At 35.1% G+C, this 26,087-nt stretch overlaps 2 protein-coding genes across 4 annotated transcripts; both read left to right on the forward strand.

The window, feature by feature from the left end:
* The first annotated feature begins 6,633 nt into the window (after nucleotides 1-6,633).
* Nucleotides 6,634-15,507, forward strand: LOC18443806 (binding partner of ACD11 1). 2 transcript variants are annotated; one of them, XM_088861049.1, is made up of 6 exons: nucleotides 6,634-6,701; nucleotides 11,422-11,525; nucleotides 11,611-11,686; nucleotides 12,050-12,133; nucleotides 13,965-14,276; nucleotides 15,063-15,507. In XM_088861049.1, exons 2-6 carry the CDS (start codon nucleotides 11,518-11,520, stop codon nucleotides 15,321-15,323), a joined length of 741 nt encoding a protein of 246 aa, XP_088717175.1. In that variant the 5' UTR covers nucleotides 6,634-6,701; nucleotides 11,422-11,517; the 3' UTR covers nucleotides 15,324-15,507. The 2 variants fall into 2 exon arrangements, with proteins under 2 accessions (XP_088717175.1, XP_006854050.1); XM_006853988.4 differs by having other exon boundaries at nucleotides 6,691-6,746.
* Nucleotides 15,508-21,950: 6,443 nt separating this feature from the next.
* Nucleotides 21,951-25,447, forward strand: SAMBA (valine-tRNA ligase). 2 transcript variants are annotated; one of them, XM_006853987.4, is made up of 3 exons: nucleotides 21,951-22,124; nucleotides 22,565-22,675; nucleotides 25,030-25,447. In XM_006853987.4, exons 1-3 carry the CDS (start codon nucleotides 21,959-21,961, stop codon nucleotides 25,077-25,079), a joined length of 327 nt encoding a protein of 108 aa, XP_006854049.1. In that variant the 5' UTR covers nucleotides 21,951-21,958; the 3' UTR covers nucleotides 25,080-25,447. The 2 variants fall into 2 exon arrangements, with proteins under 2 accessions (XP_006854049.1, XP_020528930.1); XM_020673271.2 differs by having other exon boundaries at nucleotides 23,117-25,265.
* The last annotated feature ends 640 nt before the right edge of the window (nucleotides 25,448-26,087 follow it).

The following is a 26,087-nucleotide window of genomic DNA, read 5'->3' on the forward strand; positions in this document are numbered from 1 at the left end:
GCTAAAAAAGCAACAGGTGATACCAAAAGGACATAATTGTTAACAGTGGAAAAATATATGGGGACTTATGGTTTCACTGAGGGTATGACCTTAATAGAATAGAACATGATTCATGTAGGTAGCCCCAATTAATTGGAAAAAACCTATGATGATGATGATAATGATGATGAGTATCAACTAGTTAAAGTGTAAGAATTGCATGTAGGATACATGCTCCTTGCAGTAATTTGTCGATCTTAGTGATAATTATATCTAATACATTAATTTATTTTTATTTTATTGTAATATATTCTTATGCTGACAATAGCTATCATAATATTTCGATAAAATTAATTATCATAATATTTAAATTCTTCCCATTATTATCATGATAAAATACTCTTTGATAATAACGTATGTGAAATATGAGAGAAAATTTAACATCGTGAAATTTGAATTTAAAAAGAAACGCGTCATTCACCTATCTAAAATTTCAATAATGCAAATGGGAAGCCATTTGAAAGAAAATTATAATGCATAATTTGCTATGCATTATAAGTAATTGTTAATTTCATTAGTTATAAAACTTTTAATTTATTTATGTTTTGCATTGTGCATAATATGAGTTCATATTTACTAATCTTAATATAAATTTATTTTACAAGAAATATAATTACCTAATTCATTAAAGTATCCGACAATAATAAATTCTCAATTAAAGAGACAATCATATAATAACATCATCATCATCATAGTTTTTTTTCAATTAATTGGGGTCGGCACAATCACAATAATATCCTGATAAAAATAATTGCTCAACCTAAATAGTAAATTCCATTGGATGCCATAATGGCATATTTGGTATGCGTGAAAATGTTTACATTTTCACATGAAAATCTTTTTCTCATGTAGTTAAGTGTGGGAATATCTTTACATCAGTTAGTTGCCAATTCATATGAAAAGATGTACTAAAACCAATTGATGTGAAAATATTCCCACACTTGACCGCATGAGAGAGAATTTTTTTATAGAAAAATGTTTTCTAAAAAACATTTTCATGCGAACCAAACGTGCCACCATAAAAGACCAAAATTACCATTGCTTCTCCTACATCACAAGTTATACATCGATTTTCTAAAAGAAAACGTTTATATAAGTTGTCAACTTGAAACTATAGAATTAAGGTGCACATCAAAAATTCACCAAAAAAGGTTTTCTCGATGCCGAAAAATACTCTAATTGATCATCTCAACCTCGAGACATATGAATGTGAAAAAAAAAAAAAAATAGATTTTAAATCCTAGACATAGTACATTTTGTAACTCATTGTTTGGACCATCAATTTTCAATATTTTCAAGTGTTTATAGATCTGCTCAAGTCAAGTTGCAAAAATAGATTATTTTGCCTATCACAAATTTTCGACCCTGAAACATCATCTTTCAAAACCATAAGAGGGCACGCTTTGCTTTGATCGCTTAAAGCATCAACCTTATGCAAACCGCACCCTTTTCTATACGCAAACTTGCCATGGGGACCTTAATTTAATGAAAATAAATATCATAGTTTATTTTTACCATACATAATAGGGAATTGTATGCTTGTCCCATACATAATGGCTTTTAACACTTTTTTTTTTTTTTCTCTTTTTGCTGGAAAATGAATGTTCGATGCTACTAAATGATGGTAATAGGGTCCCTAAAAGTGAAACATTGCAATCCTTATAGTCAAAACCCAAAACAATCAAACGTAGAAGTGGGCCTGCAAACATGGTTGGATCACATGAGGAGCACCCTCAAGGGAAGTTTTCACGTGGAAAGCATGATTTGCAATCGTATCACATAAGCAACTATGGAAAAGGGGACCCTAGTCATCACGTTGTGGTTTTCATTCTCACTACTAATACTTTCAAAAAAAGTGAACTCTTAATTTACTTGAAAAAAAAATGGGCAAGGGCTGTCTCATAGTGAATTACCCAAAAAAAAAATTTATATAAAGAAGTATAAAATGAATGAAAAATGTTAGACTAGGATTCGTATTGATCATAAATAATTGGAAAAAAAAAATCTGACGATTGTGATGATGATAATAAGAGGTTCCACTTCTATATGTGCATAAGTAAACAATTAAATTAAGGATGAAGTTTCTACAACACCTACGTTTTATGAAAATAAAGAATGCCTCATCACATACCCTTTTTCGGAAAGCACCTTGGGCGTTGGAAATTTTCATGAAGGCTTTAAAATCAATTTTTAATACCGACTAAGAAATTCAAAGCTGAAAAATAGTAGAGATCATACGGATATGTGAAAACTTATTTTTAGAGAAAAATGAAAAGTTTAGATAATTTGTTACAATATACACTAGTTTTAGAAATTGAAATCCTAATTTTTTCTACAACCATATAGTCAATGTTGACATGATCAACTTGACGATTTTCCAATGCTAGAGCTACAATTTTTGATGAGTTTTGAGGTGAGAATTTACTTATTTTGATAAAAATGCAACCCCATCAAATTATTTTTCTTGAATTAAATAAGTTGCACTATCCCTAATACAAACACATCCTTAGAGACAAACACTAATGCAGCACTATCAAATCATTTTCCTTGAATTAAATAAGTTGCACTATCCCTAATACAAACACATCCTTAGAGACAAACACAAGGGTGATGCTATGCCTTAACATTTTCAACACAAGTTATGCTATATAAGAGAGAGAGAGAGAGAGAGAGAGAGAGCGCGAGAGAGAGAGAGAGAGAGAGAGCTGGTTGCCGTCTGCTCACTTTGGCTGCCAACCAGAAAATGATGAAAAGCAAAGAATCACCCTCGCTTTTACCCCTTCGGGGACATTAACTGTGGAGCATGGAATAAGTAGTATGCGGTTGTGGTACACCATGGGGAGCATCCACCACCCTTTCATGATGATAAAAGGTGGAGATATTTTAGGGATTTAATCAAAGGTGCAGTTGGCATACGGATGCATCCGTAGTTGTAGAGGTAAGTTGCACCTTCAAATTTTATTATGGTATATAATTTTGATGTAAATGTTCTTAGGATTATCTCAAGATCTATTTTTATATCTAATTATAAAATTTTAAATTTCATATGAAAATCTTGAAAATGAACGGTGTAGGTAGATAATATGTTGTAAAATGCACTATTTTTGAGACTTAAAATCTTTTTATTTTTCATGGTCATACATCTTGATGTCGAGATGATCAATCAAAGGGTTTTTCAACATTAAAACTACCTTTTCCAATTTCTGAGCTGCATCCGTAGTTCTACATTATAAGGTTGCATCCCTACATAAACTTTTTCCTTTAATAAATCTCTATTGTTTGTTATTAAAAATGGGATTGTTTACAAAAAGTCCATTCATCTTTTGTACATGGAGGTCACAATCATTTTTGTCCCTTAAATTTCTAAATGGATGGTTGTAAGAGTGTCATTGAATAGACAGAAAGTTCCAAAAAAAAAAAAAAATTCTCTGACTTTGTGACTTACCCCAAACCATCTAATTTGATATCTAATGAGTGTGAATGATTGTGACTTCTTTGTGTAAAAGATAAAGGGTGCAGTTTATGTAGAGCCGAGGTTCTAAATAATCAAATTTGAGCCCATCTTCAAATAGTGCCAAAAAATATAGTTTCAATCCAAGAAAGTTTTGTTATTGCCTTAAATTGTATTTTTATCTAAATTTAAAGCTTCAAAACTAGTGTAGATCGATCAGATCTATGAAAACTTGAAAATTTTAAAAATTGATGGTTGAAAATTGAGTTACCAGTTGCCCTATTTCCAAAACTTGAAATTCATTTTTTTTCTCATGTCCATGGATCTTGATGCCGAGATGATCATTTATTCGGGGATCAAAAAGACCTAATGAATGTTTTGAAGTAGGCTCTAATTTGATTGTTTAGAGCCTAGGCTCAATATAAACTTTTTTCAAAGGCAAATGGTGTTTTTATCGACAATCCCATTAAAAATAGTGGTATTCGTGGTCGCATATAGGTCAACACGTGGTCGATGGTCTATGTATTCGCACTTCAAATGAATGATGCATATTTCTATTTCACTTAAGAGATTGTATGGGATTAATATAGGAGGTCAATTAATTTTAGGACAGCCCAGGTTCTAAACAATCAAAGTAAAGCGCACTTTCGAATAGTGTTGAGAAATGTAATTTCAATATTGAAAATCTTTGTGATAGCCTTATAAATATATTTTTATCTGTAGTTATAAAATTTCAAGCTTAAAAGATAGTGTAGATCGAGCATATCTATAAAAACTTAAAAGTCTTGAAAATTGACGGTTTGAAAATGTATTACAAGATGCACAATCTTGAAATCATTTTTTTTTTCATGTCCATGCATCGTGATGTCGAGACGATCAGTTTGAGGATATTTGGGTACCAAAACAATCTCTTCTAGTGAAATTTTTGACGTGCGCTCTTATTTGACGGTATAAAGCCTCACACTTATCTAAACTTTTTCCATTAATTTTTATGGAGCATTTTATCATATCTGAAATTAATATACTATGATAATATTATCTTGTTAACTGTTTAGTATGCATTTTGTATTATGTGTAATATTGTTCAATGTATTTTGTATTATATATAGTACTATTCAATTATTTATTTATTTTAGCAACTTCTAACTATTCTTTGTCATTTGCCATAAAATATATTATTTGTAGCAAATTAATACTAATAAAATAAAATTAATTAATCTTAAATAACTTGAACACGGACAAGAAGCATTATTGAAAATAATTTTATTGAAATAATGGATAGTTACTGATAAAAAAAATGTATTCAATAATAATGTATTCAAAAAATTATAACAGACTATTTATCTTGAGTAGGGGTATTAGATAGAAAATATAGTTTTTGAGAAAAAGAAAAGAAAAACAAGTTTAGGGTGGACTAGTGTGCCTAAAAAAAATATTTTAGTGGTTTTCAACAATTTTTCCCATTTTTAACTATCAAATAACAAATGTGACAACTTAAGGTACATCACACATTTCAAAAAAATTCCTTTTGAGCTTTGGGCCCATTTAATGGATTGACCCCAACAGTCCGATTTCACATGGAATGACTCAGATTTCTTGTGACCTCTTTATATTCAAGATACATGGTCTAGTATATCACTGTCTTCAATGGTGACATCACACATTTCAAAAAAATTCCTTTTGAGCTTTGGGCCCATTTAATGGATTGACCCCAACAGTCCGATTTCACATGGAATGACTCAGATTTCTTGTGACCTCTTTATATTCAAGATACATGGTCTAGTATATCACTGTCTTCAATGGTGTGGTTTGTAGAGTGCCTAGGCTCTAAACAATCAAATCTTAGCCTACCTTCAAATTGTATCTAGAAATGTAGTTTTAATACTGAAATTTTTTTTGATAGCCATAAAATACATTTTTATCTTTATTTATAAAGTTTAAAGCTTCAAAAATAGTACAAATACACAGATATATGAGAGCTTGAAAATATTGAAAATCAACCGTCCAAAAATGCATTACAAAATACACTATTTTCAAAAGTTGAAATCTATTTTTTATCATGCACATGCATCTTGATGTCGAGATGATCAATTTGATGATATTTGGACATCAAAACAATCTATTCTAATGAAATTTCTAAGGTAGGCTCTAATTGGATTGTTTAGAGCCTCGGCCCTATATAAACTTTTCCTTCAATTTGGAGATCAATTTCACAAGAATATCCGTGACCTCAATCCAAATAATCTCAACAGTCCACGTGCCGGAGCCAACGTTGGACTTTTGATGATGTATCATATGCAACAGTCCAACATGTGGTGGCAACAGGTCGGCTGTGGGCCGGGCCAACAATTTTTCTTGGCCCAATCCTTGTCCTCGGGCGGAGTCAAAAATAAATTAAAAAAATAAGGGTGAGGTTTGTATAGAACCATGCTCCAACCAATCAAAGTAAAACACACTTTCAAATAGTATAGAGAAATATGGTTTTAATATTGAAAATCTTTGTAATACCTTAAAATGTTTTTTATCACTAATTATAATATTTAAAGCTTTAAAAATAATGTAAATCGAGCAGATCTATGGAAACTTAAAAATCGTGAAAATTAATGGTCCAAAAATGCATTATAATCCATTTTTTTCTCATGTCTATGCATCTTTAGGTCGAGATGATTAATTTGAGGATATTTGAACATCAAAAGGGCATCTTTTAGTGAAATTTTTGAGGTGCACTCTAATTTGATTGCTTACGGCTTCATATTTATACAAAATTTTCCAAAAAAAAAGAAAAATCGAGGCCTATAAATCAAGCTACACGCACTAGCACTAACCGGGCTTTGGGCCCCAGGTTGTGGCCCAAACCCTACTATTTTAGGGCCATACTCGTACCTTCCCTTGCCCATGACGTACCCAACAATGCTGGCATTGGCACTACCCTGGCCTTGGCACTACCCTGGCCTTGGGCACACAGTTTGTGGCCCAAGCCCTAATATTTTACGGCCGTGCCCACACCTTCCCTTCTCTCTTTACAATCCAGTTCAACTTCTTACCACGTGCATGGGGTTTAAACGAGAAATAAGGAATCTTTTGGGTAAATTTCAAAAAAAAAAGAAAAACGCGTTAAATCCAAAATTTTAAACGCCTTGAGCGTTTTGATTGACGAAGACTTGCCCTAGGGTTTATACTTGAACTTCAAATTGCGTTAAACAAGTACGAGGCAAGCATTTCTCATCTGATATTTTTCGAACCCGCTTCAATGTCGGTTAGTGTCAATTTCGTCTTTGATCTGCTCTTTTTTCCTTTTGTTTTTTATTTTTGAATTTGTGAATTATTTTTTCGCCTGATTCTCCGATTATGGCTTGTGATTCAGTTCTGTTTATTATTCATTTTCCGTTCAATTTGAAATGTTTACTGGTTTTCTTTAAGACGGAGTTCATTTTGTGCTTTGTTTTATGGAATTGTTTTTTAAATGATTTAGTTAAGGTTTTTCCTAGAAATGATCGTGTAAGACTTGAAGGATCACTTCTGGTTATTGTAAATTTGATTAATCTAGAATCTAGAACTCTGGGCCATTAATTGTGAAATTCAGATATGTTTTCCGTCAGTTGGATTGAAGTTGTTTAACCATTTGATTGATTTGCATTTCTTGGATGATTGCTTATTGTTAACTTGAAATTTTTTTTATGTTAGAGGTTAAGCTAGATTTAACCATAGTAAGTCGCATTTTCTGGTCTCAAGTTTCAGCATTTGTGAATTATTTTTGTCTTTTTTCACAATTTTCTGAAATCTTCCTTTTGTATCGACGTTTGAATGTGTTCCCTTATTCGCATTGATTGATTTATTTTTTGGTTGATTACTATATTAAATAGCCGACATAGTGGCTTGGATCTGCTTTTTGAAAGAATTGAATTATATTGAGTTATTTTTTCTTCAAGATCTGTACAAAGAAAAAAATGATTAGGCTAAATATTTAGCAGCAACACTTCTCCCTGATTTGGTACTTTGTTTGTGCAGTTATTTTTATCCTTCAGTTTTGTATCCGCAGTATGTTTTGGGATATTTAGTTTATCCTTAATATTTATATATAGGGTGCAGGTTCGTGTTGCTTCAACCATAGATCAAATCTTATAATCAGGGGTTATTTTTTGCCATGTTTGTGTAACATTGTATTGTCAGAAACATAGAATAGGAGACTCTTGATGGTTATTATTGACATGCCAGTGTATTTAAATTTTTTTTTCAATGATTTGGTGAAAAATGTTTATATTTTAGATACTTGTTTCTCTTATCCCTTTGTTTGGGAAAATTTTTGAAAGTCAAAGGAATTGTTGATTGCATCACAAAGACCTTTATGTCCGCCTCCCAATTGACCCCCCTGAGGAGTATGTGCTTCTAAAAGATCTTATACAGTGGGCTCTTGCCGTTTTGCTTCTAAAAGATCTTATACAGTGGGCTCTTGCCCTTTCTCATACCAATGGTCAATACTGAAATTGCCTACTCTGAACCGTTTTTCCACGACCTGGTTGCTAGAGCAATATCTTGTCCTAGGTCGTTTCAGTCTGTTGGGGGATGATGTCCTTATCAATGGTTGGTTTGCTTGAGTCCTGGATGACACACCATTTTCATTTTAAGTGTCTTTCATTGTGGAAGTCATTTGGGGTAGTTTGGATGTCAAACCATTTATCATGACAAAAGTGTTGAGAGACATCTTATCCATTTCTTATGAAGGAACTGGAACTTTCCTTGCTGCATTTTCATACAAAATGTCTTCCATGCTTTCATCTTATTCTTTTATTTTTTATTTTTGGGAAATTATTCTCCATTTTTATATTCCTTTTGGTTTCTTTCTGGTTAGTAATTCTTGTAAATGGCCAGCAGAGACCTGTTGGTTCTGTTTCGTGTTGAAGGAAATGAATTTATTGGGTTAATGCCCTAAATTTTGCATGAGACATGATCTTTTCTGCGTTGTTCCTAAGCTTGGCTGCACGCCTAGCATCTCTTATTGCTTGAATGAATATGGAACAAGAACAAGAACTTGCCGGTTTCAGAATTGGGGGGAGGAACCCACACCATCCAATAAGGAATGGTGGGGGCTATGTGACCTATGATATACATGGAATTCATGGGAAGCACTACAAAAGGATTGATCAATGGGCTATTTACCACTTCTTTATAATCAAAAGATATAATGACAAGCAGGATGGACTATTCTAGTTTCGACCAAATTAAAAAAGGGCAATGGGAACGCTACAGCACATGATGTTAACAATTATTGGAACCGCCACATGTCCCCTGCATGACTAGATAGATGATCACTGATGTATCAAGGTGGTTCTTATGTATAGAGTTATGACTAGATAGATGATCACTGCATGACTGAGAAGGGTGAGGATCTTAAACTTTCCCTTAACCGTCTCAAGCCCGGGTAAAAGAGGTGGGTTGTGTTAGGTAGGTAGCCAACGTAAAACTTTCCAAATATTTCCATGAATTCTGATAGAATTCGTGTAGCCAACCTCCAATAGTTGGAAAAATGCTACGATGATGATGGTGATGATGATGATTCATCCAATATCTTTTGCATGAAGTGTACAATTTTTGCTAGTTCAGTCAAAACTTGGATCTTCCGATCTTGAGTTGTCTTTGCCATGTGGATTATGACATTTTATGCTAAGAAACTTCCACATGTAAATAACAGCCTTTTGGCAGTAGGAACATTTTAGTGACTGGAAAACAGGTTATAGTTGGATTTATTTGCCTTTACTTATCGTTTTTCATTGGGGAAAGTTCTGTGACACTCGTATACATGGAATTATCAATCATTGTGAATCTCTTGATCATTGCTGATTATTATTTTGCTTTCCAATTGTGCAACGGCAAGCAACAAAAATAAATGGATGATACCAACCCATGCAGTTGAAAACTAGTTACATGACTGGTTTGGCTCTTAGTTGCCTAGAAAACCAAGACATAATCGCTCAAAGTCAGAATGAGAATGGACATGTAGACAGTTCTTCGTAGGGTGGTGAGTAACACGAGGCGGGTGTCCAATTAAGAAGTAGGAGGCACCGCCTAGGTACAAGGTTCCTGCAACTAAGATTTCTTTTTCCTAATCTTCTCTTTTTTTATTTCAAATGCTACACGATCGATATGGGTCCAATATTTGGTGTGGTGACCAACTCATCTGACATCTCGACCTAGTTCAGTCTGGTTCTATTTATCAGTGTTCAAAAACACGTTGAAGTCCAACTCAGACTCTACAACCTGCCACCTTGGAAAAGGGGCCCGGTCACCCCTGGCCGGGGGGTGGGGGAAGGGGGGAATCCAAGTCCCCTTTTTTATATTTTCTCCGTCATTTGAGTATGGATCTCTTTGAAACATTACCCCTAGGTGTAAGTTTTCCGTCCTCTTTCGATTCCAAATATCAGATTTGGTAAAAGAGTAGAAAAATGGACTTGTGAGATTTTTTTCTTTGGACTAGGGTTCACCAAAGTTGTTTTCTTGGATTGAAAATAAGTCTACTCTTGTGTTTTCTATCAAATCCAAAGCTTAGATTTCACCCAAAAAAACACCCAAAATCTCGAATGTGCAAGATTTTGAATACCAAAATACTATTTTGCCCAAAAATTTCAAGAGCTTCAACTAGGTCTGAACTCAAATCTCAAATCTAGTTTGTGTATAGGATTTCTTAATTGCTGTTTTATGATTTTTCCTATTCCTTGCCCTTTTCTTTTGGATTTTTTGTTGTCTTTTTCGGGGGACTCACGCAAGTCTTGGTGAGTCCTCACAAGACTTGCCATGTCGACTCACTTTTAGCACCCCACAAGTTCCAGAGCGATTCCAAGTTTTATAACATTGCTATTGATAGTTCAACCAGTTCTGCCGTATTTGTTTGCTTTTCTAGGAGAGCTGGATGAGTTCAATGACTGTTTCTCGTTTTCCCTTAGGGCTCATTTGGTATGTGTGAAAATATTCTTGTGAAAATATGTCCCATGAAAGAACTCTGTCATGTGATTAAGTGTGGAAGTTTTTTAATACCAATTGGCTGCCAATTGGTGTAAAAAAATGCGCTGGGACTAATTGGCATGGAAAAACTTCCATACCTAATCACATGGGGAGTTTTTTTATGTGAAAATACTTTCACGAAATTATTTTCATGCGTACCAAACTTGCCCTTAGTATTCTTTGCTAGTTTGCTTGTCAGGTAGGAGATTGTTCTTCTTCCCCAAAAGCTCCCTTGAAAATTGCAATGTATTATCATTTTCATAGAAAAACAAGCGGAGCTTCTTCTTGCACATACCTGGCATCTCGTGGATCTTATATAATATGGTCACTTGTCTTATGGGGAGCTGGATGTGGGGCCCATTATTCACAAGTTAGGTTTTTTTTCTGAAATTATCCTTTAGGAATATTTTAAAGAAGGCATTACGGTTGATTGTTATTTGCTTGTTCGGAGACGGTTGGTTGGTGTCAGGATAGTGGATTTTCATCACTATTGAATGAAGAATACTAAAACTAGTTGTATGCCACTCTACTAAAACTAGTTGGTTGCTTGTTTTAGTTGTTATTCTCTACTTCCTTATTATTTTTGGCTGACTAGAATATTACAAGAGGAACCACTATAACATGTTGGCGAGATTGGTCTCAGAGGTCCTTTGTCAGTAACACCAGCATTTAGAACTTTAAGTTCTTGAAGCCTTTGTTACTGGACCCATCAACATGTGTGATGGAGGATGTGATAATTATCACACTTCGTATCAATAGTATGATGGACTTTGCTTCCTTCAATTGTATAATTTACAGAAAAAAATAGCTGATCAGATCAGAAAATTATGTTTTAGCTGCAGGGTATACTGGAATTTATGAATTATGAATCAATGACATGTCTATTACTTGTTTCTGAGCCCAACACTGTCTAATGGCATGCTTTTTTGCTTCAGATAAGAACAGTTAAGGTCAGCAACGTCTCCTTGGGTGCTACTGAACAGGACATTAAGGAATTCTTTTCGTTCTCTGGGGATATCGAATATGTTGAAATGAAAAGGTTGGTCTTTCTTAGTTACCATATTGTTTGATACTTGGAAAATTTTCACGTATTAAGTATTTGTACCTGACAAACTGTGTTGTAGTGACAATGAACGATCCCAGATTGCTTATGTGACCTTCAAGGATTCACAAGGAGCAGAGACAGCTTTACTCCTATCGGTACAATCAAAATTTGAGACTTTTTCTTCTTTTTTGTTTTGTTTTTTATGTTGATTGCGGTTCTGTTAAAGTAGATTAGAAATAATTTGTATTTCGATGTTTGTCATGTTTTATCAGTATACCCTGGACCTAAAAATTCTCTCAACTAATTTTATGATTAATTCATTGAGGTGAATTGATAGTGTTCTTAGGCTCTGGCCTTGTGTTGGACATCACTAGATTGAGCGTTTGAACTGTTGAAGTTTGTCTGAAACCAAAGAAACCTAACCTATCATTTTCTTCTTCTTTTATGGCTATGATATAGTCTCCTGAGGTTTCTATATTTTGTCTCATAACACTGAGTGAACTCCTTTTCTGGTGCAGGGGGCAACAATTGTTGATCTATCTGTAAACGTAACTCCTGCTGTGAATTACCAACTGCCACCTGCTGCTTCAGCACCGCCTATGGTAAATTTTTAATAGAATGATTCAGGATATAAGTTTCTTTTATCAAATTGAATGTTTAGATTGCATCTTGATTAACTGATTCAGAACCAATAGCCATCTAGGATATATATGTGAAACCACCTTTACTTCCGGTATGGTTATCTTTTTCTGCTGTGAAATAAGGGCATGTTTTGTCTTTTTGGTATTATTTAGAAGCTTATTGTGTATTACTCTTTCGACAAATGCTTGCTCTCTCTCTTTCTCTGTCTCTCTCATTGGATGCTTTTGTCATCCCTCTTTCCTTTCCCTCTCGATGTGAATATCCGTTTATCTCTATTCATATCGTATGGTACCAAAATTTTCCATTTGCATAAACTGCAAGAGAAATGCACAAGATTTTTGTTAAAGGATATTTTGTGAAATTTTAATTTCTTCTTGATTCCAATAAATTTTTTGGATTATATAGGAGCTTTAATGTAGGTTAAAAAACAAATGTTGGAGGACAACATTCTTGTAACCCACAATAAGTTACAAGTAAAAAAAGATAGTTACAACTTACAAGTAAAAAATAAGTTGCAACTGGAAAGTAAAAAATAGTCATTTCAAATAAGTCATGAGTAAAAAGGTAGAAATGTCTGACAAAATATAGTTTTATAGTAAATTCAATAAAAGTGAACTAAAACTTTTGTTTCCTTTATAGGTTTTTCTGTACTATAGATTTATAGTTTTATGATGAAAATGATAAGTGGACTGGTGGGTCCAAATTGTGCATCTGCACTCATAGGTAAAACTCTTACTTTGGTGTGTTTGTGGGACCTCCAAAACCTCGCATATATAAAAATGCTCCAAATGCAATCTGGATCATCCATTTGTTGGATGTCAGATCTAGGAATTTCTAGCTAAATCAACTTTTATTATAGAGATTAATCTTAGAGTTGGATCAATTTTGTTTTTGGAATGATTTTGGTTCCCACAAATACTCCTTAGTAGGGGTTTTGGCTGCTGCTCCATACGAACAAATTGGATCCACAGGTGCACTTCATACACACCTTTTTATAATAGTTTTTGTCTTTTTTTGGAAAATCAAAGTACCACAAAATAAGGTGTTTTTAATGCTGTACCATCTAATTTTCCATGCCCTTGTCATGGTTGGACGGTTGGTAGGAGGGGCATTTCTAATTTTAACCCTCCAGAAAATAAGCTTCGCTTAATGCTCTTGAATATAAAGTCATTTTCTTTATTATATTTCTGAGATTTTCTTTAGTTTGTTTAAAGAACCAGAATATGAAATGCATCTTGAAGATTTACCTTGATGGTTAAGTTCCAGAGAACAAGATTGATTACCAAGGAATTATTATTAGTATTATTTTTATGTAGTAATTTTACTAGCCTTGGGAGCCTAAGGTGGCAGGAATCCCAAGATCCACATCATTCCTGGTTACACCTATATTAGCCAACCAATCCACCATATTGGCATCCCACGTTACATGCATATTTTCCACAATGTTATTACTACTTTACAAATTTGTCTCTAAAAATCCTTCTTCTAAGTTTCCATGATAGTACATGCTCTCTTAATCCTCTTGGGATTTTTAAGGGAGTTGCCTGTCACTCTTGTTCTTCCAAGATATTTTTTTCAAGATTCAGAAGCTTTGTTCATATTTTCTCTTCCTCACCCCCCCCCCCATTCTTTCCCCTCTCTCTCTCTCTCTTCTCTATTCTGCAACCTCTACCTATCTCTCTCTCGCTCCTTTTCTAAATTCTGCAACCTCTACCTATATTGAATCTTTTTTGGACAAAGGATTCTCTATACTTTTGCACTCTTCAACTTATCTGTTGTTTGAATTTTCAGACAAAAGATTCGAGCAAGGTCGCCAGTGGAGCCGAATCAGCTGTTCAGAAGGCAGAGGATGTGGTCACCAGCATGCTTGCTAAAGGCTTCATATTGGGAAAGGATGCCGTCAACAAGGCCAAGGCTCTTGATGATAAGCACCAGTTTACTTCCAGCGCCACTGCCAAAGTTGCCTCCATTGACAAAAAGATTGGCCTTAGTGAGAAGATCAGCATGGGTACTGCTGTGGTAAATGAGAAGGTGAGGGAGATGGATCAGAAATTTGCAGTCTCTGAGAAGACCAAGACTGCCTTTGCAGCTGCTGAGCAAAAGGTATGTTAAAGTTTTCATTTGGCAACTACAATACAGGAATAATTAATTTGGAGGTGAATTATAACAAAGTTTAGTATTTACAACTTTGAGGATTCTTGACTTTGAAAGATGCTGAATTTTTTTCGAGGTTACAAACATTTTGAGGTGAGGGGAACCAGGATTTTTTATCAGAGTTTGTGTATGACAAGGAACTATCCAAGAAAGAAATAGAAGAATGATGCTTAATAGACTGTTTAGAGACAATGTTCACGGCTCTCATTCTCAACATACATATAAGAATGTTCATACATTCGCGCCTACACGCATTGTAGGGATCTGCACAAGCATTCTTAACATGCACGAAGCAATTGTGGATCGTAGATAGTCGTCCCCCAATATTTTGGTGTGCCCTTTCCTGTCCTTACACTTTTGGGCAGGGCCAATTTCCCTCATTTATTTAGTGCATAGAAATTGTTGGTAAAAGGATACAGGCATTTATGAGTCCGAAGAAAACGATCGCCCCCTGCTTTTGAACATAATTTTTATTTTGCTGAAAAAATGATGAAAAGCCCCTCACTGAACACGTGCTGCTACTGTTGCATGAAAGCTGCAGTGGTGTTTAGTGTCCAAAGTTCTTGGTGCATCTCTCTCTCTCTCGCACACACACTTGCTGGTTTCTTCACAGTTATTGCCCTTATTATCCGAATTTCTGCCTCCTTAATTTGGCAAATCCACTCTCTCATGTCTGCTGCTTTCTTCATAGCATTTGGACTAATCGTAATTTCTATCTCCTTGTAACAAACAAAGGTGAACAGCGCTGGTTCAGCCATCCTCAAGAACAGGTATGTCTTCACAGGAGCATCATGGGTAGCAGGTGCATTTAGCCGAGTGACCAAAGCAGCGGAGGATGTGGGCCTCAAGACCAAAGAGAAGGTTGAGAAAGCTGAGGACAAGGAGAGGAGAGAGATGGTTGAAGGGTATACCCAGGTTCATCTCTCGGACTCCCCCAAATCTCCTTCTCATGAACCTTCCTCCAAGCCCCCTCCAGCCCAAGGTTTGGTACTTTGAGATTCAGGAATTTGTGTACATATTATGAAGGGTATGGACCGTTTCTCACTCATCTCTCTACTTCTACAATGTTGACTTTGCTTTCAATTTGTGGGCAAGAATGTTATATAAATTTGGAAATTAAGGGACTTGTATAAACTTGATTTGTTGGAGTGGGAGTAGTGATTGAATAGCTTCCTCTTTACTATGGTTCAAGTGTTCTTGGGGGCATGCATGTGGTTGCTTCTTGAATCATATACATCTTCATCTCTCGGTTGTTATGTAAAAATAAACTTTTTGGCAAACATGATCTAGTTATTTGTTACGGTACAATTTATTTTAGGGAAAATATATCTATAGACCCCATTTTCAACTTTTATTTCTCTATTAACCTAAGGTTTCAAATTATATCTTACTACATAGAAATTCACTCGTTTATATCTCCTAACCCATTAAACATATGTTATTCATTTTTTATTACTTTTTTTGATCCAAACAACTTAAAAAAAGACATTGTTTGTAACCTCTCTCTCTCTTGAATTCCCTTTCTCTCTCCCCCGATTAACCTCCAAACCCCTCTCTCTCTATCTCCCCTCCTAAAGCCACCACCACCACCATTGAAAACCCAAGAGAGATTAGAGCGTAACTTGGGCAGTGGTGTATATCGACGGAGGCGCTACAAGAGTGGGGTAGCTTGGCAACGCGAGAGGTGTTGATCTTAATGCGGACGTTGGGATCAGTGGAGTCTATGATAAGGATGTAGAAGCACTTGCCACTTTTCTCTAGGCCCCCCTCAACAGTCCTTGGTGGGCGCCGCTGCCTCCCTCTACGCATATGGCAAGCACGTCGCCAGCCCCGTCAGTATTTCCGTGCACTCTTTCCTGTCCTCCGCCAGGTCACCTCCTACTTCCCCTACCCCTCCTAAAACCACCACCACCACCTCCCACTTCCCCTCCCTCCTTACCTAAAGAGAGAATCCCAATTGACCCATAACACAAACTCCCTGAAACCCACCTCAAAAAAGTCATCAATCTTCATTTTCCGGCGAAAGCTTCTAGCCAAATCATCCGATAATATTCACTCTAAATTTTGGCCCTCTAGGCTTTAACGATATACAACCCAAAATGCAGAGAGCTCTTTATATATACAGCCCCATTCTTTATATATACAGCCCCATATTTAGTCCAAGCTGATCTCTCTTCAATGTTCTCTAATGGTTTCCTTGTGTCGAGCTTCAAGGACCTTTAGACCAAAGTCTCTGATTTTACTTTCTAGACTCTCTGTATTTGGTCCCATTTTTCATGATTTTGGAGGAAATTCAAAGTTGGGTGATTGTATTTCTAACTATTTTTATTTCTCCCAATCTCGCCATTTTAGCAAAGAAACTGTTATTGATTTGAGCCAGTTTCCACTTGAAAGAATCAGAAACTTCTCGATCAGTACTCATGTTGATCATGGGAAATCGACTCTGGCCGATATGCTTTTGGAGCTCACTGGAACCATCAAGAAAGGGCTTGGTCAGCAGCAATACGTCGATAATAAATTATGGTGACCCCATTGCAGGCCGAGAATAAGAGCAATAGAGCAGCTAGAGAGAAGGTGGGTAAGAAGAAGAAGAGAGAGAGTTCTGAGCATGACCAGTCTAGAGAGAGAAACACGTGAGGAGAGATTGAAACATGTGAGGAGAGAGAGAGTTAGAAAAAAGATATCTTTAATAATTTGTTTGGGTTAAAAGTTGGAATAAAAATAAATAAAGTTATTTGGGAGGTTAGAAGATAGGTTTTGAAATTTTGAGTCTAGGAAGAAATAAAAGTTGTAAACGGGGTTTATGGAGATTTTGTCCCTTTACTTTATTAAATAGATTATTTTATTTAAAATTAATAGAACTCCGGATGATATTAATTTGTTAGCTTTGGTATGTTATGCATGACATTTGTAAGTTGCTAGACTTTTATTGGAATTTCAAGCAAATTTTAGCTTTGTCTAGCCAAAAAACATGTGATTTTCAATTTACTTTGACTAAAGTAAACCTTCTCAAAAAGATGTATGTAAATTTTGTCTATTAGGTTTATCTCATATAATAGACATTGCCGAACAACAAATAATTCAGTATTATGATTGATTTTATAAAAGGGTGAGATTCATATAATAGACATTGTCGAACAACAAATAATTCAGTATTATGATTGATTTTATAAAAGGGTGAGGTTTGCATAAGGTGTCCACTTATACTATGCAAGGTGCAACTTTAACTTTAGTCGCAAGATTTAATTCCAGTTTCAGAAATTTTACAGTGGCTTAAAAAACCATGTTCAATTCTGATTATGAAAACTGAAAATTTTAAAATAGATGTAGATTAAGTAGATTTGTAAGTTACTAGACTTTTGTTGGAATTTCTAGCTTTGTCTAGCAAAAAACATGTGATTTTCAATTTGCTTTGACTAAAATAAACCTTCTCAAAAAGATGTATGTAAATTTGTCTATAAGTTTTATCTCAGATAATAAACACCGTCGAATAACAAATAATTCAAACTTGAAAAAGTAATTCTGGCATTTAACATCCCTTACAATTGTTTATCTTGATTTTTAGATATATGGATATGAAAACAAAAAACAAAAAATAAAAAAATTAGGTACTAGAAACAACATATCATGTAAGTCATTATCTACATCTTCTATTTTCAGTCTTTATAAGTGTTTATAGATATGTTCAATCTACACTATTTTTGAAAATTTAAATTTCATAATTATAAGTAAAAATAGATTTTTAGACCATAATAACGGTTTCGGGAACTACATCTTTTAACAAGATTTAAAGGGCTTTTTACTTTGATTGTTTAAGGATGATACCACTGTTAGAAAAACCGGGCGATCTAACTGCTAACCGCCCGGTTAGATTTGAACTGGCTACTGGCCGGTTTTGGTCTTGGGCTGTTTTGGTGATCGACCAATATTTTTAAAAATAAACTTTCAAAAAAATTATATAAATTCTCAAAAAATAAGGAATTTGGTTTGTAATGTATTTTCTAATATTCTTTACATTATGGTAAAGATAAACAAATTGCTTTGGTCATTAATACTCACTTTAATATTTTCCCATCTTTTTCAAACAATATTAAAAATACCCTTAAGCACAAATCGATTCATTAAAATCCATTTTTTTCATTAATTTTTAACTTCATTTGAATGTGTTTTGTTTTAATCATTATTTATATGCTTTTCATATTTTAGTAGTTTTTTTTTTCATCTTTTTTATTTTTCTCAACACTTTTTTGATACCCTGCAACTTGCCTGGTTAGAATGGTTGAATCGGCAGGTTTACCAGTTAGGCTGGTTAAACCGCTTTTTGGCCCATGTTTGGTTAACCATTCCGGTTCAATTTTGCGAACACTGCTATATAAACCACACCGAAAAAGTTATAACTAAAAAATTAATCTGTGATAAAATAGAAAATGAATTTGTTTTAATTGTGCAAAGGATTTTTACAGTCTCAAAAATAAATTTCAAAATCAAAGAAAAATATGCATCATCATGCTATTAATTTGTAGAAAGTAGTTATCTAGCTAAAATAAAGCCTGGAATGACAAAAAACTAGAAATATTCATATGGCAGAGGGGTTAAGGTTGTGGTGGTAGCAACTCACACCTTCCGCACATTAGTTACCACGTTGTGGTTTTCATTCCCACCACTTAATTAATACCTTCAAAAAAGCTAACTTGTAATCTATTTAAAAAAATGCATAGGGGTATATCTTTCCCACTGAATTACCCAAAAAGAAAGTTAAAAAACTCAAATATGAAAAAAAAAAATCTACAAAAATCAAATAATGTAAGAGCAAGACTACAAATTTGGGTTCCCAAGAACTTTTTGGATTAAATTTGAACCGCAGATGTCTGAAGCTTACCAAGGACTTGTCAATCTAAAATTTTGAAAATCGAACTTTGACCGCGTTACATTGTAGATCAATCTCAAAATAGGTTTATGGATCTAAAAACAGTCAAAGTCACACCCAGGGCTCAAACTTGGCTTTGGAATACCCCAAATAATCTGTCATGGAAGATTTTTTTTTTTTTTTCTTTTCTTTTTTGACATGTTTATGTGGGAATGGAGGGTGGAACATTATGTTGAGCATCAGCCCCCTAACTACCAATGCGCCGACCCCATTCCTCCCATTGAAGATATTTTACTATTTTTCAGTAGATAAAAAAGAGGGACATTGAGACTTGGAAAGTCTTGACAGACTTGGCCATGACTCTAAACGCAACCTTAACAAAAACTCTAGTCAGTTCCGACTCATAAACAATATATTTTACAGCGATGTTGTTTTGGTGCTCAATTGATTTACAAAAGTCGTGTCCTTTCAAAATCCATCTTAAAGATAGATTTTGGATCCGAAATTTAACAAGTCAATAATCTTGACTATAACAATCATGAATATGACAAAAATAAATTTTAAATCTTAATTTTTTCGTTTTTTGGAGCTTCCAATTAATTACGTGTGCAAATTTATGTTTGTATTTGTTGAGAACTTAAAGATTATTTGAATGTCTAAGTCAAATTTTCAAATAGTGAATGTGATTAAATGGAAACTCCCCAAATCCTTTTCCATTTTATAATCGTGTGGATCAAAATGTATCCATGAGCTTCCCCTTTCCTCAGTATTTTGTAGTTGGGGTGTGGAACTTCGAACCTCGTGGGCTTCCCCTTCTGTCCTTACTTGGCATAAGTGTTAAGGTTTGAACTTTCACAGGAATTCAGTCAGTAGTTTTTTTTTTTTTTTTTTTTCTTTTGAGCATTTACTTTTTCTTTTTTTTTTGGGTAGATCAATGCAGAATATAGGCCCAATCTGTTTTAATAATAATTAGTACTTTTCGAATGCGTAAGTTGGAATGGAAATCTAGACAGGTCGGTGCTACCACTACAACCTCCACCCCATTTCCAATATTAAGCACTTAGTTGCATTGCTTTGCAATTAAATCACCACCATCTCACATAGGTTGCAGCGAAAAGATGGTACATTGCATAAGCATACTAACCAAAATACCCTTAAAACATTCTGGTGTATTTTGATCAAGTTATTTATTTAAGTACTTGTAAAATCTTTTCAAGTGTCTCTAAATAAGATTGCCAAATTTCACATAAATCTAATCTATAAAATAAATCAAATTAAAATACTAAATACGACTGTCGATTTTTTTCTCTTCTAATATGAAGCATCCATGATACTGTAGTTTTCATGCAGTAAATAATTTCCAATTCAGGATTATATACAACAAACTCCACCCAGATAACAATGTAACTCTACTATCTACATAGCATTGAATGCAAGCAAAAAGCAAGAATGTACTCTTCTTTTAAAACCCCCCATCAAGCAAGCAACTGGATCGGACACCCTCGATTGGACGTCCGATCCAGTTGCTTGCTTAATTAATAATAAACAAAAGACAGTGGCCATTGAGCGATTTACTTATCCATGGACTGTAATACCCCACCAACTAATCTGCATCTTGAACGGGCGAGAGCGATTTCAATTCTGATCATCATTTCATTTTTTCAATAGCAATATTGTAAGATTAAATTGATTTATGGAGCGTTTTATGGATTAAGATGAACATACATTTGTGGACCTAATGTATTGAAAAGAGAATTAAAAATAGGAAAAAGTTTTTGAAGTCCTCAAAAATAATATATTGTTACAGTTAACTTTATTTGCATGACTATGAGTTGGAATATTTGAAAACACTACGAGTGCTGATTGGCCAAGTGACCCGGCCCGGACCTAAAAAATTGGAGCCTGTGGCCCAAGGTCCTGGCCACCACAGCCTTCTGGCCAGGGCTGGGCGAGGGCCAACTCTGTTCGGCCAGACCCGCCCTTTTGCACTTTATAAGTTTCTTTTCTTTTTTTTTCTTTTTTTTCATTTAGCATGGTCTAATGCGGCCCTGCCAAGGCCACTCATGTGCCTCTACTATATGGATCAATGCAGCGCTAGGTCAGCTAGCTCTAGAAAACAGATAAATTTTTAGGACTCACAAGGAGCCGAGTGTGGGCTAAGCCAACCTTGTCTCTAGCTCGGCCCGGACCTGACTTGACCTGACCTACCCTGATCGGCCCAAAGACGCCATCGCCCATGTCAGGCCCTATTTGGGTTGAGCCGGCTCTAATACACTTAGAGAAAATATAGAACAATACTAAAGAAAAATCAGACAACGCTAGCACTGTTGTGGTCCTGGCCAAGCCTACCTACAAGCCATAGTGGCTCGGCTATTGCCTGACTGTCCGACCATATTTTGAGACCCAAATCCTCTTTTTTTTTTTTTTTTGAAGTACGGAGCCATTTACCGAGTGCCGGCCCTACCTTAAATAGTTGAAAAGGTCGGTGGACAAATTTATGTAAAAAAACAAAAAAAACAAAACATGCATTCCAACATCTCATGGTCTTAGGCGTAGCAACGGGTCGAATCCGCCAGGTCCAATTCGTGGACCTAAACCCAGTCCATGTGGGGTCCGGGTCTCCCATCATGGCACTCGATGAGTCGGAGAGAAAGCGAGCGAAACCCGACTTTTATAGGGGGAAAGTGCGAATAACTTCACAATAGGAAAACCAGAGACTGAGAAGGAGCAAATTTAGAGAGAGAGAGAGAGAGAGGCAGCTAGGATGAGCTCTCCTGCTAGATCATCGGTATCTGCAACAAGTATTGGAGGTCATGGAAGCAATGCAGGAGGAGGCACAGGGGATAATGACAATAACGCAAACTCCTCTCATTCTCCTTTCCCATCTGATTTCAAGTCTGCCCAGGACCGCAAAGAGGAAGCTATGATCGGTAACCGCAAACCTAACCCTCTTTCTTCTTCTCGTGCTTCAATTTCAGGGTGTCTGCTCTTCTTCTTCTTTACCACTTCTAGAACTTTAAATTCGACAGCTTTTGTGCCATTTTTCGTTTTCTGCCCTCTATTTTGATGTGAATATGTTAAGTTTTTTTGTTCCTTCTTTATTTATTCCCTTCTGGTTGAGATTATTGGTTTCAATGCCATTTACTCTTTAAAACTTGCGAGGAAATGTAGTCCATATATCTGTTTTGTTTATTTGCCATTTTTGGTTTTGTATTTGGTTTCTTATGACAATTTTGTTCGGATTTTTATTTTTATTTTTATTTATTGATTGGTTTTAACTTTCAAATCATCATTCGATGTCATTCGTTATTAGTTATTTATTTTATTTTGCGTTTGTTGCTTGTTTGTTGATTAAATATTCGCTTTTCAGTGTTGAAATCAGATGTAATGGCTGCTTTACAGAAGGAAGTGAAGTCCTTGGATGAAGATAGTTGGAAATTTGCAGGGCCTCGGTCTCAAATTCACCTGATTTCAAGGGCAGGTACTTCATTAAGTTTCAGACACTAATGTTTTATTTTTCGAACTTCATTTCTTGTTGTGGTTAATCCTATTGTCATGATTGTGCCCTATTAGAAATTTACATGGAAATGATTATGAAAATGAAAAAATAAAAAAGAAGGGAATTACACAGATAATACAGTTGGAAGAAAGACTCATGTACTGAATTTATAATAAATCTATGTTAGCTGAATTGATGGATGGGTGAGTTAATAGTTGATATGATTATATAGGCTTGTCAAGCAAATCAAGTTTAGGAATTGCAATGAACTATTAAATGATAAATTTTCAATTTTAAAGCTCTATTCACTATGGATTCCTATGACACAAATGTCAACAAAATCATTATTTGCTTAAGACAGTACCTGCCAAGTCTTCCTAATCACAATCACCAATCATTTTTCACCATGGATTCCTATGACAGGTTCCTCCAGGCATTCTGCATCATGCGGCTAAACCTTTTTTACTTTAGTTATTTGTTGCTGAAGATAGTACCTGCACATTTTTCTTAGTCACCATCGGAAAGAACTTTTGTAACCGAACCTGCTTGTATAATACGTAGTTGTGGAGTCCGAGAAATTCAGCGAAGTGCTTCATCTGTTTTCCCTTTCAAAAGTGACTTTGGGATATGAAATTCGTTTCAGGAGGTAATAAATGATCATACCCTTCTCTCATTTTGGTTATAAAATCTATTGCTCAAGATAACAGTCATGACTTCTTCTAGGATCATCCTTGAGAGTGGTATATAATTTAAAAGAGGAAAAACCTAGGAAAGAAAACAAAAATGTTAATAAAGGTAAGAATTTGTTCCACTGTTTTAATCTATGTAAACGTTTTGTTTTCCTTATTCTTGGGTGTTTCTATTTTTTTATGTTTTTGTATAATCAAATTTTCGCTTAAGCATGAATGCATCCTTTCGAAAGAACTGCTGGAAAAAACTCAAATAAACCAAAGACCTTGTCATAATAATGAGACATGTGTTTTTTTTATTGCTATGATCACAAGGTTTCCATTATCAAAAAGTGGAGATATTTGAGTCCCAAACATTTCATTATATCATCTATAAGATCTGAATCTTATAGAAGGGTGAGTACCTTAAACTTTACCTTAACCTATCCCAAGCTAGGGTAAAGGAGGTGCGTTGTGTTAAGTAGGCAACCAACATAAAACTTTGTCAAAACTTATCATGAATCTTGAACATACCTTATGTGCTTATGCTAGGGCTTTCCCTGTAAGTGACGCGTTGTACCAGAACCTAGGTACAGTGATTAATGAGCAAGGGTTAGCTAGGGAATTTCCCAGAGGCGACAGGGTGCAGCTTCGTCCTGTTGTGGTGAAAAACAACCAAGGGTTCCCATGACGTTTTAGACGAGCGCGGGTAAAGAAGCTAGTTTAAGATAATAGGATTCGTCTAGCCACATGAAATGTAGGAACGTTTAAAGGTAAGAGTATGGAATTAATAGATACAATGAGATGAAGAAGAGTAAGCATAACTTGTCTATAGGAAAACTAAATGAAAATGAGAAAAATCTAATTCAAGTGGAAGGTTAAAAAGGGCGAAAGGTAGGCTAGAAAAGGGCAAGGAGTAGACCCAAAAAGACATGGTGAGAAGTAGCGAAAAAAGATATGGGGACTTATAGCGTCTCACTGAGGGATTTGGTCCTTGATAGAGCAGAATGATGGACTAGGATTTGTGTAGCCAACCTCATATAGTTGGAAAAGACTATGAGGATGATGATGATGATGATCTATAAAGTTTGAATCTTGTGTTGTCGATTCTTTTGTTCGTTGTTGTACCCAGTTACATCTCTGTTTGTCTGCTACTTTCTTGTGCAAGTTGATGTGTAATCTTGCGCCTTCAATTCATGTTGTTGGTCCATTCCCACCGTTTAACACTTACCAAAAAAAATATTCAAAAAGAGAGGGGTGCTTTGTACTTGTTATGAAACCGAGTGGTTAAATGCTATCCTTTCTAACGGGCATCCAGCACACCAATTATACGCATACCTCTCTCAGGCAAAAAAAATATATATTCTATGTGAAGCCCTTGATATATAATTCAAAACAATTGCATATGTTTAGGGAAAGCGAGAATGTTTCTTTTCTATTAATTGAAAGCCATAGCTTTCCTATATCTGCTTTGACTGTCAAGCCTAATATTATAACCATCACAAAATTTTATATTGTTTTACTTAACTAGAATGTGCATCATGTGTTCATAGACCACTCTTGGAACCCCCTGCATTTTAGACTAGCATTATCATTTATCACAAAACTATACCCATATAGTAAAAAGAGCTCCTCGAGCCTTTCTTTTTACAATGTTGTGTTTTTCAGCTACTCTAGGCAGTCTACCAGACATGGAAAGGGAACACGCAAGGCCTTGAGGTCTACAGACACGGGAGCTCTATTCTCAATCCTAGGGTTGATCGTACTATTCCTATTACATGTTTTGTATTTTGTTGTGTAACATCTTTTACTCGATAAATATGCCATGCTACAACATTCAAGGTTGCTGGTTCATTGGACAGTCGAAATACATCTTCCTAATCAGAAAATCCATTAAGAGACAATTATTGAAGTTTGCAGAATAGGGTCACTCCAGCTTTTGTTCTTCGGTGGTTTCCACTGCTTAGAATCTGACTCAAGGCAGTGTTCTGCACTTTCCAACTTGTATTGGATCATGTGGTTGTCCCTTGAATGGATGATTCAAGTCTTTTAGTCATTTAAATATTCGATAAGAGTTGAGGTTGCCCATGCATATCTTGTTTATCAAAATATTATGAATCTCCAATCCAGGCGCTGATTAAGAACCATACCCCATTTTATTACTTGGGCATAACCAAACCAACCGGTTTTCACTTCCAAACTGGTTTGAAATTTATAAATAGATGTTCTCGTATAATTATCAAAAAGTAAAAAGGAATTATGTGTTGTCAAAAAATTATATTCTCCAACAATAGCATGTCCTCCATTCACCCCTGGGTCCGGTTTTCGGGTCCCGGGTCAGGTCCGGGTATTGTCACCCCTACAAATCATAAGACGAGAAAATGAATAAGTAAAGAAATAAGTGCACTCGCCATTGGCATGAAACGGATTAACATTCTAAGATTTGAGTAGATGGCATCCATTTTTTTGGACTGTCAGATCCACATGTTGAGAAATTGAAGGCTAATTTTTTTGTTCAAATACTCGAACTAATAATTTTAAGTGGATCACAATTTTAGATAGAAGTACTTCTAAGTGGCTCTTTTGCCTATGGGAGTGGTGTACAATGTGCTCTTGAGGGAGTATATCTGACAACCCCAGTTTTTTCTTCATTGTATAATGTAACAGAAAAAGTATATCAAAATTCCTCCGGAAAATAGAATACTTTTTTGGAGTGCCAAACTGCA

This window comes from Amborella trichopoda, chromosome 3, assembly GCF_054954075.1.
Source record: "Amborella trichopoda isolate Santa Cruz 75 chromosome 3, AtrichopodaSantaCruz75HAP2 v2.0, whole genome shotgun sequence".
NCBI classification, from domain to species: Eukaryota; Viridiplantae; Streptophyta; class Magnoliopsida; order Amborellales; family Amborellaceae; genus Amborella; species Amborella trichopoda.

Bases quoted from the DNA above. Each gene is read 5' to 3' on its own strand.
- LOC18443806 (XM_006853988.4), top strand. The intron at 11,526-11,610 runs GTTGGTCTTTCT...ACTGTGTTGTAG, and splicing joins GAATATGTTGAAATGAAAAG to TGACAATGAACGATCCCAGA. The intron at 12,134-13,964 runs GTAAATTTTTAA...TTGAATTTTCAG, and splicing joins CTGCTTCAGCACCGCCTATG to ACAAAAGATTCGAGCAAGGT.
- SAMBA (XM_006853987.4), top strand. From the start codon at position 21,959: ATGAGCTCTCCTGCTAGATCATCGGTATCTGCAACAAGTATTGGAGGT. The intron at 22,125-22,564 runs GTAACCGCAAAC...TTCGCTTTTCAG, and splicing joins CAAAGAGGAAGCTATGATCG to TGTTGAAATCAGATGTAATG. The intron at 22,676-25,029 runs GTACTTCATTAA...TGTGTTTTTCAG, and splicing joins TCACCTGATTTCAAGGGCAG to CTACTCTAGGCAGTCTACCA.